This window comes from Anopheles nili, chromosome 2 (assembly GCF_943737925.1).
Source record: "Anopheles nili chromosome 2, idAnoNiliSN_F5_01, whole genome shotgun sequence".
NCBI classification, from domain to species: Eukaryota; Metazoa; Arthropoda; class Insecta; order Diptera; family Culicidae; genus Anopheles; species Anopheles nili.
This window is the reverse complement of record NC_071291.1, coordinates 30,339,353-30,361,500: the sequence shown is the minus strand read 5'-3', so window position 1 is coordinate 30,361,500 and position 22,148 is coordinate 30,339,353. Positions and strand designations below refer to the sequence as shown.

The 22,148-nt window shown below is 42.4% G+C and overlaps 1 protein-coding gene across 1 annotated transcript in view; it reads right to left on the bottom strand.

The window, feature by feature from the left end:
• Positions 1-2,645, bottom strand: part of LOC128721396 (neuroligin-3) — a 40,365-nt gene extending 37,720 nt beyond the window's left edge. Inside the window, exon 1 of the mRNA XM_053815148.1 lies at positions 2,413-2,645. Coding sequence (XP_053671123.1) covers positions 2,413-2,645 — 233 coding nt within the window. The remainder of the gene's footprint in view (positions 1-2,412) is intronic.
• Positions 2,646-22,148: the final 19,503 nt, after the last annotated feature.

Sequence of the window (22,148 nt, the reverse complement as noted above, 5' to 3'; positions counted from 1 at the left end):
AAAATCAATTGTTTGATGCGGCCAAAGAAGTTTTCAAATTGCTAGAAGAATGCGAAAGTATTCGTTAAGCTTCATGTAAAAAACAAATCAGTATGCAGATCTGCATTGCGCAATAAAAGATTAGCTACAAATTACAATGTCTAAGGATTATGGATAAATCATTATTGCTTTGACAAATGAGCTCACGTTTACTCTGATGCTAGCGAGACCTAACTTTTTTTCAACCAATGTACTCATAATTAGTTTTCTGCGTATAAATCTATATAGTCATATATATGTAAGCATTCATGTTTAAAAAAATTTAACAACCAGCTAATTTAAAACAATCGTTTACTATTTATCATTTACATTTATGGTAAAGATCACTCGTTTAAGCTATTTTGAGCTTGATCAATAAAAACTAACCCACAGCTCGTTATGGAAGGCAAGCCAATGTGAACGATTTGTTAGGAGTGTTATCGGATTCAAAATCAAAATACGGCATGCGAACATTGATGCCATATTCGTGCAATTTGCAAATAAAAGAAACGTGCTCCATTAGCTTTATCAATGCGAATGTTACACCGGGCTCGCATTAGCAGCACCATAATGTTCACTCCCGTTACTGGCGTGTACAGCCCCAATGCAAATCAATGCTTGAGTTGCCTTGCAACGGAGCTATTCACATGAACATCAAAATGGCGAGTTTTGTATAGCCTGCCAGCGCGGCATAGTAAACCGTCAATCAAACTATTTTACGAGCTATTTTATTGATTTTCACCGCCTTCTATTGAAACGTGTCAAGGAGTAGAGCAAGAATATACCAAGAAAAGGTTCCTTGCAACGGATAGCATACTTCCGTCAGAATCAATAGGTCATTGAATGTTTGGTATGAACTTGACGACGAATACAAAATAAACAATATCCTTAGACAATATTGAGAAAATCTTTGTAGAATCACAATTTTGTTGCAAAACGAGTTCTGCTGCATAGCAAACAGAACGAGTAGTTGAAAAGTTCTGCAACTCGAGACAAGCTCGTTGCCGACTGCTCCCATTATGTTTAAGTAATCAAATTGTTTGTCGATTAAATTTAATTCTTCTCGCCAACTTTCCTTCCGCGATGGATCGTTGGCGGCGAAGTTGCTTTCTAAATTTAATTAAATTGTGACCATCTGTACGCGCAAAATCAAGAATTCGTGGAAAATCACGCTTCAACGCCTGATGATAAAAACAAACTGAAAAGAGTTGAAAGTTATCTAATTCAATAGAAAGAAACGTCTTCATTGCGCAGAAATTCACTATACAAAAGGCAGCGAGTAACAATTATGGTTTTTTTTACAACGTTCTGTTATAATTTTCGAAGATTTCAATCCCTTATTAAAAATGAAAAATTACAAACATTGTCCTACGAGAACATGTGAAGTAGTTTTAATAAACAAACAATATACATAGCGAACCATTATATGGCTGTAGTAACACATTGAATGCTTTTAAGCGTAACTAAAAGCCGTTCTTTCGATATCCGTTTGCTTCACAATCGAGCGGCTTATGTTTGAGTGAAAAACCATCAAAAATTTAAATGTCCAGCGATATAATCCATTAAGCCAAGTTTTTTAATTAAAAAACACTGCTCTGTCGCATCAAATCAACTGACGTTTTGTCGTCAGCCTCGCATTATCCGGAAAAGTGTTGTCCGCCAAACTTTCGAATTTTTTGTGGTCAACTACGTTCTATTTTCCTGTTCACCGTAGCTCCATTTTCCTTCGCTGGTAGAGAGCCGCGAATGGTGTTAATTGATAAATTACATCATTTATCACTCCTGTTCCGGAATAAAATAGCCACGGCTGCTGCCTTTCGGCACGGAACGGTTGACACACGCTGCGTGAAAAAGCAAAAACCCCAACTGAATAAAAACCAGGTAATAACGAAACCCTTTTCAATCCATGTCAAAATGAAAACACTTTTCAAAAGTCCGGACAGCCAGACAAAAAGAAAAAGGCTTAACAAAATTTAATAACAGAGCAAAAATAAAAGTGACAGTGCAGTGAAAATGTGCTAAAAGCGAGAAAAGCACCGAGGGCTGAGTTTTTTTTGTTGCTTTCACTGTCATGCAAGTTTGATGAAGGATGCCTCAACTTTCAATGTGTGTGCACATACTTTTGTGGGCCAATATGAAGGGGATATTGATACACCCACTTAGCAGGTTATTCGGTACTAATTATAGGTGCTGCATTTTTCCCCAACATACAATAATTGGTTCTTTGGTCTCAGAGTTAAGTCATACATATAATATTTCGTTATATATTTTGACTTTTTAAATTGCATTTTTCCTAGTGCAAATCACTCACGAACATCAGGCAAACGCATTTACTGATGCTGATACTGCACAGCTCATTTGTATTAACTCTAAAATAGACCATGGTTTACCTACCTGTTCATTTTAGTTGGCGGTGTAGCGTACGGGACGCCGAGGAACGCTTCGATGGGTTTGAGAAATTTGTATCCGTCCAGTGGCAGCACTAGCCCCTGCAGCCGGCCGTACCGCGTCTGCACGATGCGGTTGCCAAGGCGCGAATTTTTATACAGATCCATCGTGGCACCGTTAAGGAAGCGCACCAGCAGGAAGTAGATGATGCAGAAGTACTGGAATTTCACAAACATCATGCTCCCGGGTGTTGCGATCTCGAAGACGGTTCAAACTCTCCTATCTGCGAAAGCACGCGGAAGTACGCACGTGCCACACGGGTATCGAAGTGATCAACTAATTCACCCAACCTTCGACGCTATTTACATCCGGACGGTGACCTGCTCTCGGTACGGCTTGCGTATGGTGGAAGAAGGTCCACCCACTTGGTCACGGCACAATTATTTGCACAAATTTTACCTATTACCGAATCAACCGTCCCACTGTCGGTACACTTGACACGCTTCTTATCACCTTGGCAACGATCCATCCGACGAATAACGCGTAACGCATAGCAAACCGGCACTCGTGGAAGGACTTGCGGAACCGTCTCGAAAAGATTTCTTATTTCACTTCACCACCCGGCTGCGGTCTCGCCACCGTCCAGCCGAAGTAGAGGTTTTAGCGCCATGAAATGAAATACACCGTGCCGGGTGGAGAACGCACGGAGCGTCACTTAACTGGCAAAAGCGTGGTCATTACTTCCGAACCGCGAAGCTGAACTGTCTACTTGAATGAGTTGCTCTTTCGGTGGTCTTCACTTCACCTTCAACACACCACACCACTGCTAGTCGCCATTAAAAACAATCATTTTATGACACCACACTTGCGACACTTAATGTGGCCATTTGGAAGTTCGGTTCCATCGCCTTGTTTTCAGCGACCGACGCGTCTGTCCCGGGAGACTGTTTTCGCACACCTCACACCGGTTGGTATTGGGAAGGACGTATTCCCGTAGCAGCGCATTTTTTCCACTTAAAACGTCTCCGATGAGCTGCTGCTCGTAATGCGCGCACTTGGGTTAATTGCGACACGAAAAGGGTGGACTAACGGGTTGAAGCATGCGGGCAGTTGGGTGCACTCCATCGAAGCTGCGGGACAGTTGCAAACCACTACGTGGTTCCACTGGACGTCCCATCGTGGACTGAGATTCCACAGCAACTTCCGTTCACGGGAAAACTGCTCGCTGGATTATCAAACGGTTTGAAATGTCAGCACGATGGCGTCATACGGTGCCTTCATTAGTCCCGTCTGGGACACACCGGGACAATGTGGACAATGCTCGGCTGGTTCACTATCGACTTCGACACCCACTCACTCCTCTGTTAAGGCTCGATTTCCTTGCAACTATCCCAAGTCACAAACAAACACTTCCCCGTCCATTCGCAGCACCGAAGGAAATGGCTGCAATTCACCGGGCAATAATCTTCCGATACGGAACTTCCCGACTGCCGTTCCCGACGGAAACCGGGAGCATTTCCGACGAACAAACACTCCCTCACACACACACACACACACGCTCACATACACTTGCGGGGCAGCCTTGGTGGGAACAGTCTTGATGCACACCTGTCAGCACGTGCGTTGGCAGCCGACGGACGGGAGCTGATTGGTCGGACGGTCCGCAACACCAGCTATCTGCGTGCTGTGTGTATCATTTATCAGTCCCCACCGTCATAAACAGTGACACTTTATGGTTGAAGCGTTGGAGTTGGGCGTCAGGACATGTCCTTCGATCCCGAACACCTCCACTGGACCGCTGGTGTAGGCTGTTAAACAGACGCACAATGTGGGCTCCTTCCTTCCTGGTACTCGTAATTGGACGTGCGAGAAAGTTCACGGTCAGCACGCGGACACACGGTTTGATGTGGTAGATCTGGAAGAACGAATGGAGAACCGAAGAAAAATGTGTTATAATTGAGCGCAACTGACTTCGAGCATGATGGTTTGTAAGGGATTAATATCCGTATAAGTTACGCCTGAATAAACTAACGTTTTGATAGCATTGTTTTGTACTCTCTCATTGACATAACAATTTATCACATATCACAGTGTTCAGCTTTTCGACATCGGGGTAGTTTACTTTACAATTGGATTGGATAAGAGAATCGAAAAAAATGACAGTTACCTCATACGAAAACTATCTCAAAGCAGTTTCTATATCATGAAACAAAAACGATTGCATGATTTCCTGCATGATAAAGGACAGCTTTCGGCACGTTTTTGTCACTCGCCTGCAGGTGCAAAAGGTGAGCAACCCAAGCTGACCGAGACCAGCGGCCGAGGTCAGCCACAGGCGTTGAGCTGCTGCTCAGTGCGGTCATTTGTTTGCTAGCTCCGTTTGCGATGCCCCGAGATTGCTTTTTGGTTTCCCATTCCAGGCACGCAAACACACCCGAACTGCCACGTACATTATGCGAGCCACACCACCCTCGTGGGTACGGTATTAATTGCAGGCAAAAAGTGGTGCGTTTTTACCATTCATAAATCTTCGCCCTTCCACTGGCACCGACCGAAGAAGTCCATTTGCAGCTGACGGGCTGGGGCGTGTGCATGTGTGCTGGTTGGCCGAGTTTGGAAAACCACAGGGTCGACCAGCAGTCCCGTTTTTCAGCCAGATTGAGCAGGAAGCTTTGTTGGGTGTTGATGTTGCTCCCAAGCACAGCCCACTCGCAGGTTGGTTTTTCGTCAGAGAGCATGTTCTTGGTCGCCTTTTACGGGGTTTCAATGACTGGTGCTGAGTTTGGTGGATCTTTGTCTTGGAATGGGTATGCTGGCATTTATCGATCGTCAAGCTCGCCGCATTGCGCTCGAGGATAATTTGCGTGTTTAAAAACCACGACCAATGGCTTCCGTTTGGTTGCATCCGATCGATGCGCTCATGAGTGATGCAGAAAAAGAGCGCTCATATCGTTCAATTATCTCTCTCACACACAGCATCATTGAAAAAGATCGCTTATATGGTTGTTCAGATCATAAATAATTATGATCCGTGCTCTTTGAACTGACGTCTCCAAGCACCGCAGCGAATCGCTGTTCCGTTCGGCGGATGGACTGTTTGACCTGGCAAATGAATTGATTCCAGGGCTTACAGCCAGTTCATGTGCTGGGGTTAAGTGAAATAAATATTATTCATTACACTGCCCGATGATACGGGCGTTGTCGCGGTGTAATATCGTAATGAATAATTGGCAGTGAAATGGGGACGACCGGTGAGATGGGAATGACAGAGGAAAATTGAATGCAAAATTGAATCGTATCGTATTTTCTCATTTACTTCGACGTAAAAAATCTGCAATGTAAATTTGTAGGGTTTTTATTCACGTCAGCAGTGTCGTGAATTGGAGCGCGATCGATGTGAGTCTATATAAAAAGAGGAATTTTCAGAAATTTCACAGCGAAACTACAATCAGTGCTAATTGGTATCTTATATGTTCCTGTAACAAGTTTGATTGCAAGTAAACAAGTCAATTTACCAGCCAATAGCAATGAAATTATTCATTTACAAACGTATTCAGCTGAATAAACAGTTTCGAATACATATTCTTTACAAATATATTTACAAATGTATCTCCTCTGGGATAAACGAAATTGTCAAAGTGGTTGAAGGCTTTTGAAGCAATATTCAAATAAGTCTTTAACGCGCGAAATTGCTTAAAATCGAAGCAAAAGCATTATGCTGTCGCTCAATTTATGTTCGATCTACGGTATGCTTCATATGTAGGCATAACAACTGTAAAAAGAAAAGCTCTTTGAAGAAAAAGCCTTAAGCTAATCCCGTGTGAGGGTTAACACATTAACTTACTCTGTTCTTTTGGACTATGAAATGAGAGATACACTCAGTATGGTAATGAAAAGATGAGAGGTCTCGATGATATTAAAAACAACTCTTTACTTGAAAGCGAATGAATAAAGAGCAGTATTTTCTCGTACCTTAACGATCTGCACTGCATTGAAACGAGTTTGAAAACAGCACTAAAACTTCAACCGTTGTTACATTTTGTAGTAAATAACTTATAAAAAGGAAAGGGATGTACGTATAGCAGTGCTGCCAACAACGTTTGCCTCGATTGCAAATGCACTAATAATTTCATCACAGTTTCGAGAGTTTTTCAAACGGGACATGTCCTGTACACCGGCTCTCATATTCGACCGAACTGTGCCCTGTGAAGGGGGCACCGAGATTGTGTGCTTATAAAATATGCACCCACTATAACCGCCTTTCACCTGCATCACAACCAGCTGTTCGACTACCATTTCGGATTTGTGTTGTCCTCGTCCATTCCACCTACGAACGCTCTTCCTTTCTTTCCGCACACGGTAAAGGTGCTAGCTTGAGTTTGCCTTTCAAATCGCACAGTGAGATAGACGGGGGCAGCCTTGGCTTGAAGGTTAAATTTTGAAGTACCCTTATTCAAACACACACACCCTTGTGCCACCGTCGTCACCCTTGCCGTTGCATAATTGATAGCAAGTGTTTGCCGCTTGTATGAAAGGATAAAGCAAAAGGGTACCGCAGACACGCCTCGACGGTTGAAAAATATGTCCTCTCTCTCACATTCGCCTCGCTCGATGCCACAACCGCCCATGATTGTTGCGTTGGGATGCAGAACACACCGATCCGACTTCCGGACAAGGCGGGTTACGCGATGTTAAAGGAATAAGGCAAAAACATCCGTCAGCCAACGCCCAACGAACGTCAGCCATGGTTGTCGAACGAGTAGTATTCGATGTAGCTGAATAAACTTAAGCGTTCATAGAAATTTCAGAACATGAGCCAGTAAGAGTAAGCCCTAATGGGTAAGAGAAGGATTTTGTTTTTCTTGTTCATGGGGCTCATGCAGCTGGACTGGCAAATGGTACCGAAAATAGGTTCCTTTTCCTCCGCAAGGTTGGGGTATTACTTGGTAAAAGCTTATTGGAACACCGGGTCGCTCAACGAGTCTGTTGAATGTTTTTTTTTTTATTTTCAGATAACTCGATTGACCGCATACCTGAAAGCTGAGAGAAGCCACAATAATGTGGATCCTTATGATGCAGCACTTACGAAAAAGCCACCATGCGATATCGCTAAGTGCGCTGGAAGTACGCTTCGATAAAGAAACAAACGAAGGCTTCCTTATGCAACAACGAAAATTGATTGTGAACGTGTAAACTAGATGGAAACGACATAAGTAATAAGGAGATTTAGTTTATTTAACCAAATGATATAACATGTAAAATTAACCCTACAGGACAGCTTTATTGTAATTTTAAAGCGTAACAAAGATAACCTTGTACAGTTGATGCGTTTCTACGTTTTATGTTGATGATCGAATGGTGTATTTACACATCTCATGAAGAAAATGAAACAATACAGCTTGCGAGTTTGCGAGCTAAAAGACTCATCCACAAGGAACGAAACAGTTCCAATGAAGCTGATCGCGTACTTTGCCACCGATCAAATTATGCCTCCTATAATGCGATCAAAAAAGAGTTTCCCAAACATATCCCGATAACGTCTGTTCGACTTTATTGGGCGGTGGTGATTCATTCATTCATTCAGAGCCCTTGCCACCTAGCAGCATGGAGATGCGAAAACGCAAAAAATGTACAGCAAAAGAGCAGCTCCCATCGATCTAATCAGCAGCCCGTAACGCAACCCAACGCAACTGCCAATAGCAGCACATATCGACCATGGCCGAAACGTCGGGCAATCACGGCCAGCCCACATCGTCAGGGATGCCTCCGGGAAAGTAACGTAATTTGTCTGATTCGGCTGACATTGATGTTCATTTCTTAAACAGCACCGGCATCAATGCCGAGATTCCGATAAGAATCGCTCGTAAACAAGATAATCCAATTACTCAACGAGTCATATCACGTCAAGCCGGTCGGGTTGGCCGATTTCTCGAGCTCGCATGCCCGGATGTGATGCGCTGGCTGGTTATTTTACTATCGATTGGTGCCCGGAACCGGGCCGGCATTGTGTGACATCCTCAAATGGGCGCTTCATCCGAACCTTGCCAGTAGCCCTTTGATGTCGCCGGCCATCGACATGGAGCGGAATGTCGCTAGCTTATCGTCGAGTGGATTCGCCCGTACGATGTAATACCAGCCGTGGATGGTGGCTTCCAACGATTCTCAACTAAATCCGCTCTCGAAAACAAATCCCTCCTGACGTACATATGGTGTGCTTTTTGTATGAAATTAAAATATACAGACACGCTTCCATCCACCATTTCCTGATGCGGGTATGACAGCACAGCTCGTTGGCATATGTGAGAGCGCCGAATAGGAATCGTAATTTTGAGCATTTGGCCGATTTTCAGCTGTGATAAATTGCTCATGTATCGCACCCTCTTCAGCGAAGGATGCCGTATTCTGTTGCCCTCTCGAGCTGGTGGAGTGCGTAGGAAAAAAAACCATCTGCTCCGTGGAAAAGCATCTGGCTAGAGCAATCGGTTGCATCAAACTCGCACGAACAAAATGGGGGAAAAAATAACGAAATACACCAAAGGGATGGCAGAAATGCTTTAAGTTCGCATTAAACGCTATTGGGGATAGATTGATCGTAAGATTTTTTCTTGCCTAATACGAGAGACAAAAAAAAACAAGACAGAAACCAAAAGATAGAGACAACAACAAACACTCAAATACTACGATCACAAAACACAGACCCATGTTAAGCTCGGCGCCACCGACGAGTAAGAGAAGAAGCGAAGTGAAGCAGGAAGTGGAATATTCACAATTTCTGGCACGCCTCAAGGGTCTGGTGCAAAAGATGGATGAGTGAAGGAGACTCCCTTTTTTTTTGCTCAGTGAAATTGAATGATTGCAATAATAGGGTTCACGTGATTCTGCTCAGCACCAACGGATGATGTGCCAGCTCGTTTTCCCCCCAAGGCGCCATGGATGAAACGGCCGAGCTGGTCCCTTTTTTTTCTGGCTCATCTGCGCCGGGGGAACGATTCGAAAGCAAAAAATCCCTCGGGGAAAAGATTCCCCCGCTTCACGCGCTGGGAGAGCGTGCGTCTTCTTCGGGGCGTCCTTCGTTTTGTTCATATGTAAAAGTCACGCGCGAACGCTTGTTTAATCCTCCGCAGGACCTTCCCTCATCGTCACCAGTCTCTTTCTTGGTTTGGCGAAGGGATCCTTAATTCCCACGGGTTAGGTTTGGATGCAGCATCATCATGATGAGTACGTGTGTGTGTGTGTCCTTTTCCGTCCTCATCCTGGAAACGAGCTCACACTTTCCTGGGATACCAGGCAGAAGCAGTACTCTTGCCATATCACCGAGATCCCGCCACGCGATACGACATTCAGAAGGGAAGCTGCCCGGTACGGCTGGTAACACAACCTACACAAGAGTTTGGCATGCGTTGGGCGCAGGATATTCGACGCTTGTTCTACTCGGGCCATCCGTCGCGCTCGCCAGAGAACTTTTCCATCATCTGGACGGGGTTTGGGATTGTGTTGTCACAGGGGCAGTCCACTTCACGGTAGATGGCGCAAAAATAATAAGCGGTGAAAGAGCGCACGCCAAGCGAAACGTCCAGCGAAAACATCTCGAATCCGAAGGAGAGCTTTGTGCACTAACCCAGCTCTGGGTATGTGCTGCATCAGCAACATCATACCCTGGGTGGATGGCGGCACCGTGGACGAACACTATTTGCTGAAGATGGTATGTCCTTTTAAAATTTAAATCCATCCATGGAAAAAGCAAGCACATTTTGGGGCACACCGTACCGATGGATTTGAAATGAGTATCAAAAGAATGCTGCCATTCCGAGCGTAAGCACGGTGTAACACTGCGAAAGCTCGAGCACGGAGCAATAATAACGTTTCGTCCTCGAGGGAAATGAATCACCCCTAATAACATTTATCAAATATTTGCGAAACCCGCAAAGGCGCCAGAAACTAAATTATTTCCATGTTTGGCTTCATTTCGGGTCTGTATTAGGAGCTACGGCGGGTTGCTTCCACCCGACCGAAATATCATCCATCGGGCGCTTTGATGTCACTGTCCCACTAAGCCCGGCCGGTGGAGCCGAGCGAACGAAGACAGATGGAAACCTCGCCTTAAGGGCCCTCAATGGGTTTCGGTCCTTTTTGGGAGCTCCGTCTCGGGTATGGCAACCTGGGCCATAAAGGCCGGGATAATCTAGGCGTCCGGACCGAAGCATTGGGGCTTTCATCACAGAGATTAGTTTCTTGTACTTGAAACGGTTTGCCGGGGAATGAAAACAATTTTCAATACATGTGTATGGATTTGAGCAGAAGTTATGTCGAGCCTATGGCAAAGATGCGAACTATTTGCTGAGCGCTTCATATTTTCATTAAAATTTTCCAGCTGTAAATCCACGTAAGGGTAGGAAAAAATTGAGCAAACAAACGAAGCGAGAAACGGTTTTTGAATATGTTGAGGCATTGACCCATTGAAACTATTTTACGGATTTAAGGATACTCGTAAGTATTGAACATGACCATGAGCCAGAAGATTTATTATAAATAAATAAATAAATAAATAAATAAATGACCATATAAATTTCTTTTTCAATAAAAACGATGCTTGCTGTGAATCAGGATTGGAGTCAATTACACCAATAAATTACTGATGCTTTAGATACTCGATAGTCTCACCTTAACGAATGTCCAGGACATATTCAAGGTATCGAATTAGCACGGTTTGCATTACCAGCATCATTGCTTGTTGGTGTTTGTTCATAATGGTTTCAATTAAAGGTATAAATAAACATAGGAAATTCATTAGCTGCAAGGATTCTGATGCGCATATCAAATTTAAAAACGATATTTTTATTATAATCGCATAATTAAAATATGTTCCTTGCAATCGATAGCAAACGCATAATTGATCTAGACCTATTTAATGCATTTTGTATTACATCCGCAAAATAACACCTACTTTATTGCCGCAGTGATAGTCTTTCTTTGTTCATTCATAGTGTCTAAAGGCGAGAAGTCGGTGACACCCCATCCTTATCCCTGTGGCAGGCTCACCCATCACGTTCATAGGTTGAGCATAATGGGTACTCGCTCTAAGCTTCCACGAATAATGGAATTAACATTTTATGCCTCTTTCCTTCGCCATTTTCCGATCGTATAATCGGTCTCGCTGGCACGAAATCGAAAATGCTACGTCTGTTCTTGATGTTGGACTGCTGCTGGCATGGCTTCTCGCATCTCTCATTTGTCACCTGTCTACGCGACCTGGTTTGCTGGAAAGGCCTATGGTTAGCTCAGGCTCATTCGTTATGGAACGTTTACCAGTGGATGAAGAATGATTTTTCCGCCCTGGTCACCCCCTAGTTGGCAAATGTACTTTCACTGGGAGAAATGGATTAAACGTTTTTGGAGTGGCATGCCCGTCCGTTGAATAAATCAGTTGTCACTTTCCGGCTGATCACCACTAATGATCGATAGAAAATGGTGCTACTATGGAAGAATGGGATTGAATAATCAAGTTCAATTCTTTATGTTTACGGCTCTGCTACTCTGTATAAGCCAATGAGGATGCTTTTAGCGTAGTTACGCAAAGAAGAATATATTAAAATTCTTTTTTTCCTCCTTCTGACTACGAAATAGGCACCTGGGGAAGGTATGTTTATACCAATAGCGTGAGAAAAAAAAAAGTATGGTTAACAAATTACTCAAATGCAACACAAGAGTATAAAAGGTTGTTTCTAAAACATAATGAAAATTACATTGCTGTAAACTTATGTTTAGCTATAATTTAAACTTCTTGTAACCAACTTAAAGAGTCTTCCACTTGCTTCTATTTCAACGATAATAATACTCACTGGTAAAAATTAACATCAACAACTATATGAGTGTATAGTAAAAAAATAATTCGACTCGGTTAAGCGCCTTATTATCTTGATCGAACAAATGCATAATTGATTACAACTAACTATATGTTTGATTACCATGAACTATTAGTAAAATTAAAAATATTTACGTTAATGCTTGCAGGGTATTTTTCCTGTTTTGTTTCAATCGATGACACATGAATATTTCCATAGTTAGCATTTTTTAATCCTTACCTTTAAACTAGACACCAGCCATTTCAAATGTTATCCTTTAGGAAATCCAGTTGCTCACAAGAAATCTTTACTTTGAATTAATGATTAATGTTATTTACGATTGAAGCATAACAACACTAATGAGCAGTTTGATTTTATCTAATTATTGTTAACTTATCCGCACACAGCTGAAACACTATCAAAAATATACAAGCATATATTAGACCTATGTTGAACATGTTTTCACAAAGCACTATCACCATTGACACAAGCTATGAGTTTTAACATTGAATAGGTATATATTTTGCTATTAATCTACCAGCTCGAATTATCTTAGCTGTAGGAACATTAAACACACAACTAATGTAATAAAATTTATTGCAACTGTCTCTTCACGCAGTAAATATTATAAAAATCACTATACCCTATGCCATGGCGTTCGCTTGTGAAACGGTCTGTAAATAATATTGATCACATCATCACATCAATACCGAGAGCGACCCGAGTCTGCAAGCTCCACACACTAAACAATAGCATTTGTGCTTCCTAAGTAAATGATAAGACTATCGTATCCATTTATTTGAACGACACTTGAGAACAGCACTTGCAAATAAACAGTAAACAAGGCTTGTACGTGAAATGTGCGAGTATTGACCACAAAATAAACCATCTTTGACGGGTGATATCAGAATCACTTGAATCCAACCAGTCGATTGTTTTTCTTTTTTCACTTCATTTAGCTCGTGCGGCGAAGTAGTTGAAACCATGGCAAACAATTTTGTCAAAAGGATGCTCTCATGTTTCATGCCAATCCGTTGAATATCTCCGTTCAAGAGAGACGTGGCTTCTCTAATTGAATCATTTTAGATTGAGCAGTTCTTTTACACTAAACTACATTAATTTAATATATTTCCTTAAGTAACACCTTGAATGGAGGTCAAAACTTTATAAATATAGCGCAAAACATTTACACACATTTTAGCACACTTCCCGGTCCTTCCAGTATTAGAAATGTCAATTCTCTCACTAGCATTGCATGAAATTGGTTATCAGGGTCCTCTCGTGTTGGATGAAGCAGCATCATCTCGGCTAGCAACATTGAGAACGGAAGGATGAACGGCGGAAACAAAATACAAGCGTGACAAAAATAGGTCACCAGCATTGGTGGAAAAGCGACATCATTATTCCACCTGATACGAATTCTCTCTCACGGTTCAGCCTTCTCCATCTCACGCCCTTTGAGAGTAAAGCACTAGTTGGGGAGCCATTTTCCAGCTGGCCATCTCACTCACTCGTATGCATGTTTCGCTCACACAGAAAAAAGGCTTCAGACTCTCCTGCGGAGAACACGTCAGAAAGACGTTTCGTTTGCGTTCCGCAAATCGATATGTCTAACGGGACTCTTTGCGAGCTCGTTGCATTCTCCATCGGGAAAAATGCAGCACACCATGACCACACACTTTAGAGGGCTAGTATGCAAGGGTTGACGTTTCTCGGATTCAACCCCCAACATACACATCTCCTAGGCACACGCACACCAATGCTCACAGGCGTGTCAAACGCAGGTGCTCTTACGCATGTTGTCATTCGCATCCTATCACTGAATGTCTGTCTACCTCCCACAACCGATCGGATTTGACAAATGGCTCATTTACAGCATACCATCACACACTCGCGTAAAATGCAGAATATTTCACAGCCTCCATTTTCACAGTCTCATGGTAGCGCTTACCATGGTCTAGCCAAATACGGGATCATCTGCCCTATGTTGCACACACCACTCGCCTTGTCAGCTGGGTATCCAAAGGCTCTAGATAATCGACACCATCCCCCGGGCGATGTAGATCCTGTTCGTGGGTGGGGGAATGAAATCGCTGGCGTTGGCAGACCCGGACCCGGACCCGGAACAACAAAACACTCACGGATCGCTGAGACTCATGCAGGAAGCACGAACGCCCGAAGACTGACGGGCGAGTCCAGAACCCGTCGGCAGGAACGGTCGAGACCAGCTCGTGCAGCATCGTTGGTGGGGATGTAGACCCGACCACGGTTGGAACGCGCAGGCGCACTCCGGGATGCATGATGGATCCCTTCGGATGTGTAAGGGTCGGAAAATAGCAACAGCAACTGGCCCTTTCGAGAGCGAACGTGAAAGTATGTTACACACGGTTTGGGCTCATAGTGAGAGCCTCGACAAATATTCGGTTATCTTTTGCAAGCTTTTCGAATGGATCTTGAAGATTGGAACTCACTTGAAGGACAGCCACTCCCCGCACACTAGCTCAGATGCACGGGTGTTAGTGTGATTTTAGCAATAGTTGTTTACAGTTTTAGCGATTTATTTGAAAATACTATATCCATTGGTTATATTTTATGTATAGGCATTTGTTATTCAATTTTCGTTAGTGTCAATTATCTTTGTTTTTTAAAAGTCGTTTTTATCCTGTCAAATATTATTTCAAATTTTAATTAATTTCAAACGAATGCTAATATGTCATTGCTATGCTATACCTGTGATGGAGGCGCCTGGTGTTTGTCAGTGCTGCGTATTGAATCGAGTTGCAATATGTTTGATGAAGTAAATCCATTAAAAATATGCAAACACATGCATATTGTCAGAAAACTGGAATATTCTAGCACATTTCCAGTGCGTGGAAATGGCTTAGCTTCCAAACACAAAAATTTTCTTTACCGGCATTCAAAAGCTAGCCTACTTGATCCGTTCAAAGGTACATTCTTTCTGCGTTGAAATGTGTAGTCGATTGAAAACGGAGTTGAAAGGTTGTGCTGTCTTTGAACCCTCATCAAACGTATCTGCTGCTGTAAGCTATTGCGAAAAGTAAAGCCAACTCTTACTCATCAATCAAGATGAGCCAGCATCTTGAAGTCGCTAAGAAAACGGAAAACGGAAAGCATAAGGCATTTCATCAATCATTAAGTGGTTGGCTATTCGATGCAAGAGACCGTGAACCCCTTTCCTGCCAGCACGTTTCAGTATTTGCTAAGCTTTTATTTTGAATATTGTTCTGAGTGCTTCTTCATTTTCGTACAGCTATTATTATTTTCAATTAGACCTAATGCTGAAGAGACAGCAATTTTAAATATTTCTCTCGTGATTTATTAAAATTTAGTGAACAATTATCTAAGTGAGTGAGAAACTCTTTTTAAATTAAAGTCTACTGTTGTAACAAGTAATTATTACTGATCTATTTTTATACCTGGCCATATAACCGTTGTACGTTATGAATTTTTTTAAACAATGGATTCATTTACCAAATATGGCAGTAAAGCTGACGAAAGTTATGTGCGGCCAACATGTTTCAGTTCACTTCATCATGTGCAGTAAGATACATAATATTTCAGATAGATAATCGCATTATCCTATCCATAATTTGAGAGCTGTCTTGCGCACAGGTGCTGAGAAAGTTGTTTTTCCTACAAAACGGTACGGTAAGACGATTACGGCTAAATTCATCAAAAATGTGATCTTTATGAAGGAGATGAAATTTACGATAAATTTGGATTTCTTAAGAATATTTTTGAATTTTCACTGGGCTCAATTTTAAATGATAAAGTTCATTGCTGTTTTTTTTATCAAGAAACAATAAAAAAGATGCTTTAAGAAAAGAAATAAAACAAATAATTTCATATTTTGTATACAAAATATTCAATTGATTAACAATGTTTATCAATACTTCAGTTACGTATCAATACGCTACGAAAGCTTCTGTTATGATAATCTTTGTCTAACAAGACTGTTAACAGTTTTGCAAATTGATTTTCATGTCAATCATTTTGCTTCAAAATGTATTCGATTAAGTTCCATGGATATGGAAAAGCTATCGTTAAAATTGATCTCCAGTGCAGACCATCGCGAAATTGTGGGCGACATGATTGAAGTTAAGCAGCTGTGCGTGTAACCTCCATGTCTGGCCTGAATGTTTGACGATAACATTTTCGACATGGAAACGTGTGACGACAACATAATTTCATACGATAAATTGATAGATGGCACGATAAGCAAACAACACGTTAAAGCTAGCTTATTTTGTTACAAATATTAGACAAACGAAATGTTTATCCATTTTAGCAAAAACTTCACAAGTATGAGATAAAACTAATAGTATAAAATATTCTTATACAAATACTTAAAGTTGTTTATATGTTACCTGTTAATATTTCGTAGCGCTTATAGATAGATTTAAAAGCGCAGTTTGAGTGAATTGAAAAACAAATTGAAGTAAATAGTAGATCTCGTCAAAAAACCCACACGTAAGAAAAATAACCAATTTTAGGAACTAATAGATAAGATGAGCAAGTTTTGCTGAGCGTCATTAAAAATGATTGAAAGCTCAGGGCAGAAGTATAACGTCCACTTAAAACTTTGTTCCCAACACGATTGCGGTAGGCCAATCATTCTCGTGACATGAGGATGAATCACGATCGTAATGCTCTCTTGTTGACCAGAGGCGTTGGAAAGTCTCTGCAAAGAAAGAACAACACTCCTCCGAATCCGTGTGTTGGGATGCCTTGTCCCTTTCATATATATATATATATTGTTCAAATAACCATATTGGGAAACGTTGTAATAACTCACACAACTCGCAGTGAATCCAGAATAAATTGGAATAATTTCGCTAGTGAGCAAAATTTGTCTTAATGATATATAATGTGTAATAATTTAGCCCAACTTGATGTGACATTTTTTTATCTTCCAGTATGAATATGAATGAGAATCTTCTCTTGATCATGCCTTGATTATTTTGGCATCAAAACAAACCTGCATCTCAGATCCCGAGACGAATTTGTTTTGATTGAACCTAGCGGAAAACTAGAACCCATCATCGCACCGGTAGCAGCGGTGCACCGATCGTATGTAAATAAGATATGTTAAATCACAGCATCGCCAATCATGCGAACAAATTTACAAACAGCAGCACAATCTTCACACGACCCCGCACGGTTTGTGCCATTCGGTTGGTTCGCGTCAGCTGCTTCGGTACGTCCGCGCTCAAGTCCTTCCGGTTGGAGGGGTACATTTTATTGCATGTAATAAAGCTGCCAAGGTACGCTCCCATCGCTGGCACGCACGGCACGCAAAGCCAATAAACAAACAATCATGTGGCAGCAGCGACGTGCACGTGGCACAGTTCCTCAGAGGCTGCCACTTTCTTTACTCTAATGTGCGAATATGAATGCTCAGTTTCGCGCATTCGCATGATGCTGGGCGAGCAGATGCTCCCGACGAATTGATGTGCGTCTGAGTTGATTCTAAATCGAATGTTACAGTGCAACAAGATGGCTTGATTCGTTATCAATAGACTCCAGTACCATAAACACATCATCTAGCTGCATGGAAAGGGTGCCATGAAACTAGGGCAGCGGAAGTGCGATAGAAATATGTTGCCATTCGTTACTCAAAGCTAAGAGCTAAAGCTAAGTTTTGCACATGAACCTTAGTTGCTTAAAAAAATTGAGGAAATCAAAATATGAAAAACAGTTTAACATTTACATTGCAAGGCTTACACAAAAATGCTTGTTTTTTTTTGTTGTTGTGTGGTTCAATCGAAAAACAGTGGTTTTTGTGCTTAAAATTGGTTAAAAAGACGCTGATTCAGAGTTTTCCAAAGAACTTAAGCTTACCAAACTCTTCGTGCTATCTCTTGCGTGTTGTTTGGTGCGGCAACAAATTGTAAATCTATGTTTGATTTGAATTTCAAAGCGAGCTGGTTATTTTTCCTCTGAGCCTCAAAGTTGCGCAGATGCTTTGCTCGGAATCGCATGGCGCTTTCAGTTTCCTAAAACAATAATATTGACTTTGTTGTTATGTTAAACCAAGCCTGTGCAAAGTGGATGGCGGTTGGATGAAAGAACACGTTTTCAGTGTTTTCTCTACAGCACGCTAGCACCATCCCCGATACAGTCTCCGCGTAACCATCACGTCTTGGACGACGCAGGCCCTCTCTCCTGCCGACGGGAGTAAGAAACGGACAAGTGCCCGCAACGATGGGAAAAGGTTCCGTTCGACGAAGCACGACAGCACGAGTTTTGAATCTATGGCACGTACGAACCGCTGGCTGCGTTCGTACCGGCACCAAGTGAATGCTGCGTCCAGTGCCTGGGGATGCACTCGAAAGAATATGAAAGGCAAAACCCCTTAGCGTTAGAGCGCCGCGAAACAACGGATTCCATCGAGACGGTGGTCCGTCGCAAAGGGGCCCACTTCGCGGAGATGACGCATAATGAAATTTTCATTTTCAAAGATCGTCGTGAATGCTTAACGGATGTCCTGGAAGTGGGTCGGTTGAAAGTACGTAGCCTAACGAGCATCCGATAAGCGGCCGTTGGTGCAGTCACCGAGCGCTACGGAAAGCCAGCAAGGACTTAAATTTTTCGTTAACGACGAAAAGACAGGCAATGGGTGGTCGACGAAAAAGATACCATCGAGCCAACGTCCAAATACAAACAATTACTAAATGATGTATGCGCTGAAGCATGTGATGTACGCTGCCGAAACGCAAACATCAATTCGAGAGAACCGCCACATAGGATAAACGGGGTGCAAATATTCTCTTCCATCTACCCGGAAAGCGATATTTTCTTATCACAAACAGCGCGTTCTTTGGTGCCGCGAAAAATCTCAATTCAGTTTAGCCGGCAAACACAAACCAACACATCTGCCTCGTGGATGTGTGTTTGAGGATGCTATGAATAATTATCGCCCATTCGCCAGCGTGCATTTTTCGCGAATGAACGATACCCAGCGCAAAACCATGCCAGACTGGCATCTGGAACGCCCTTCATTCCCGTTTATCATCATCATCTTTTTGACGAGAAGTTACTCTTGCTTCCCTGTGCCAACCGCAGCCGGCCGCACGTGAGGACGCTGGTCTAAGTTGGCGTACTTATTTTTATGTTACCGTTGAAATTTCATTTTTATTTCATCCACCCCACAACGAGCTACACCGCAAAGCGAGCGACCCTGGGAGGGAAACAAAAAACGCGAACCACCGTGACGCTGTGGTAAGGCAAAAATGCCTTGCTGACCACGCATAACGCGTTAATTAACGGCATAATTTATGAATACGCTGCTGCAAGATGGCAGAAAGCAGAGCGTTACGGGCTAAAGAATATAAACGGGCTGCCGGCGTGATAGTGGCAAGTTTAAAAAGAGAAGCAACCGTTCGCGGGCAACCAGTATTTTTGGATGGTGTCTTTATGAGACGCTACTGGTCTGGTTGACGACCATGCTGTACGGGATTTTTGTATTTATGTATCAACTGAAAGCTCAGCAGCAGAGTCCAAGTTGAGTGTTTCTACAACTGGCGTGTTTTATGAATCGCATCTTAAACTAATATAAACAGCAGATTGAATTTTGTGAAATCAGAAAGATTTTGCCTTCATTTTTTACCACAAAAAAATATGTCACTCGTGAAACCAAAAGTCAACTCAATCGTTTCGATGAATTAATAAAACGAGCACAACCACACTTGAGGGAGCTTTTATGCTCCGAAGAACGAAGCCACGTCACTAGCAGTCCAAAGTCTACCCTCAGCTTAACGGGGGTGGTGTTGTTTAGTTGGCAATATTTCATCGCTGGCTTGACATCAATGGTTTCGCAGTTGATTGCAATTTGGCTACGCCGGAGAAAGGACCGGAAAATGCAGAGCGCATTTATGCAAGCGAACGAATCGGCGGTTAAGTTCGATGCTTTTGCCGCGATAGATGCCAAAACGGCGAGCAAACTGCCGATTTTGGCTCGAGCGTGATGCTGCCACTCGACCGGCCCCGGCCCCGGCCGGTACAACTTTGCTGCAATGCATTTAGTATCGGCGCATCGATCGATAGTGGGAAATTTAGCAAAGGGGATGTTTTATTCATGGCGGCTGTTTTGAAATATCTACCTACGGTGAGATGCCTCCCGTCGAGCTACCATATTTGCTCGTTAGCATTCACCGGGGACGGCGAGTATGCTTTTTAAAGAGATGATGCATCAGCCAGTGCCAGTATCGCTCGTGTATAGTGTCTCTAGACAAATCTGCTTCCTACAAGGGAAGCAACTTTACTGCATCAATATATGTTTGCGTTGTTGCACGTTTGGGAGTCACGCTTGGAGTACACTTTAATGTATTAGTACACCACGGTACTATTAGGGATTTGAATACATGTGCTATAAATAATGCATTGTTGATCAGTCAGAAGTGTTTCATCCATCGTTAGAATGGCATTCTTCATTAAAATTCAATAGTGAGCTTGTATGATTTACGGGCGTTTGCACTCGAGAGCATTAACTGTGAGTTAAATTTAAATGTTGTTTAAGAATATTTTGATTTTTTTTAACTTTTTTATTTTACTTTTAACCACAAATCTAATATCTGAAGTTTGAGAGTTTAATTGAATATCTTTATAGTTGAAGATGTTATTTTTTTGTGGTTTTAATTGTTTAAGAAAACCCTCTCCAATCTTTCTTAAAATAAGTAAATGCAGTGTTAATTTACTCTAATTTCAACTTTAATCTAAAGTTGAAGCCACAACTATACTATGCTGAATTGTTTTTCGTATGGTTTCAATAAAAAACAAATGAACATTTGGTTCATCAGTACACAACAACTTCTACTAGATCTATGATGCAAAACGTATGCTCAATTGCCACACCGGAGAACATTGAGACAAAGTGGTATTAAATTAATAGAGCTTTACTCGTCCAGCCAGTGTGCATGGCCATACATTGCAAAGTAAATGTATCGATCAGGTGTATCGTCATCATTTCCTCACCACGCGCACACGTTATGATTGATGCTAATGGGATTTTAGAATTGATTACCCATCGGGAAGCCACTGGCTCTGGTCGGTGTTCCACTCAGACAGCCGGTCACGTGCTTCCGGCTGGCGCTCGATCAAAGTGAATATTAACGTTTTCATTCAAACGTGAACGTCTCCGTCCAGTAAGTGTCCGCAGGATAAATTTCAAACAGTCTGAGTGTGTGCTAAATGCCGTAACGTGCAACTTTGCTGATAATGCTCATGGACAAGGACGTTACTTGAAGTGTGTTTAGCGTGATGATTTGTTCAGGATACTGAATTGATATTTAAAGAATACTCTTTTAATTAACAAAAACATTTCACAACAAATCAGTTTTGTGTGAAATAATTTGACTCTTGTCAACTGCAACAAATAACTGCATCAAGTTTTCTCTTACCATATTTCTTTGCTAGTCCTCGGCTTTGCTTTGTACTGACTTTGTGCCACCGGTTTCCGACAAGCGAAAAGCCGAAATTTATAACGAAGAGGTTATCTTTGTAAAGCACACCCTGCTGCAATAAATAGCAGAAGAAAGAAAAACAGTACGCTCTCAACCGCACTGGAGTACAACCGCTTTCGGATTTGTCTAGCGGACGGATCGAGTTCGCGAACGCTTAAGGGAAGTGATGCCCGGTTCGGTGGTGCTCTGTATTGATTTACCGTCTCAAAGGCTTTTTGCTCGATACTCTGTCGTTTATGGGCGTCTCGCGGGTAAGATTTATTCGCGTAAATAAGAAACGAATCGTTGCCAACGGGCGACGGACCTCGGGTGCTGCCAGCGGCACGCTCGAAATGGATTGCACAAGGGAAGAGTTCTCTCAGGAAGCGCTCGCTTAGGATAACGCTTCCCGTTTCGTGCGTTCAATTTTGCTAGAAAA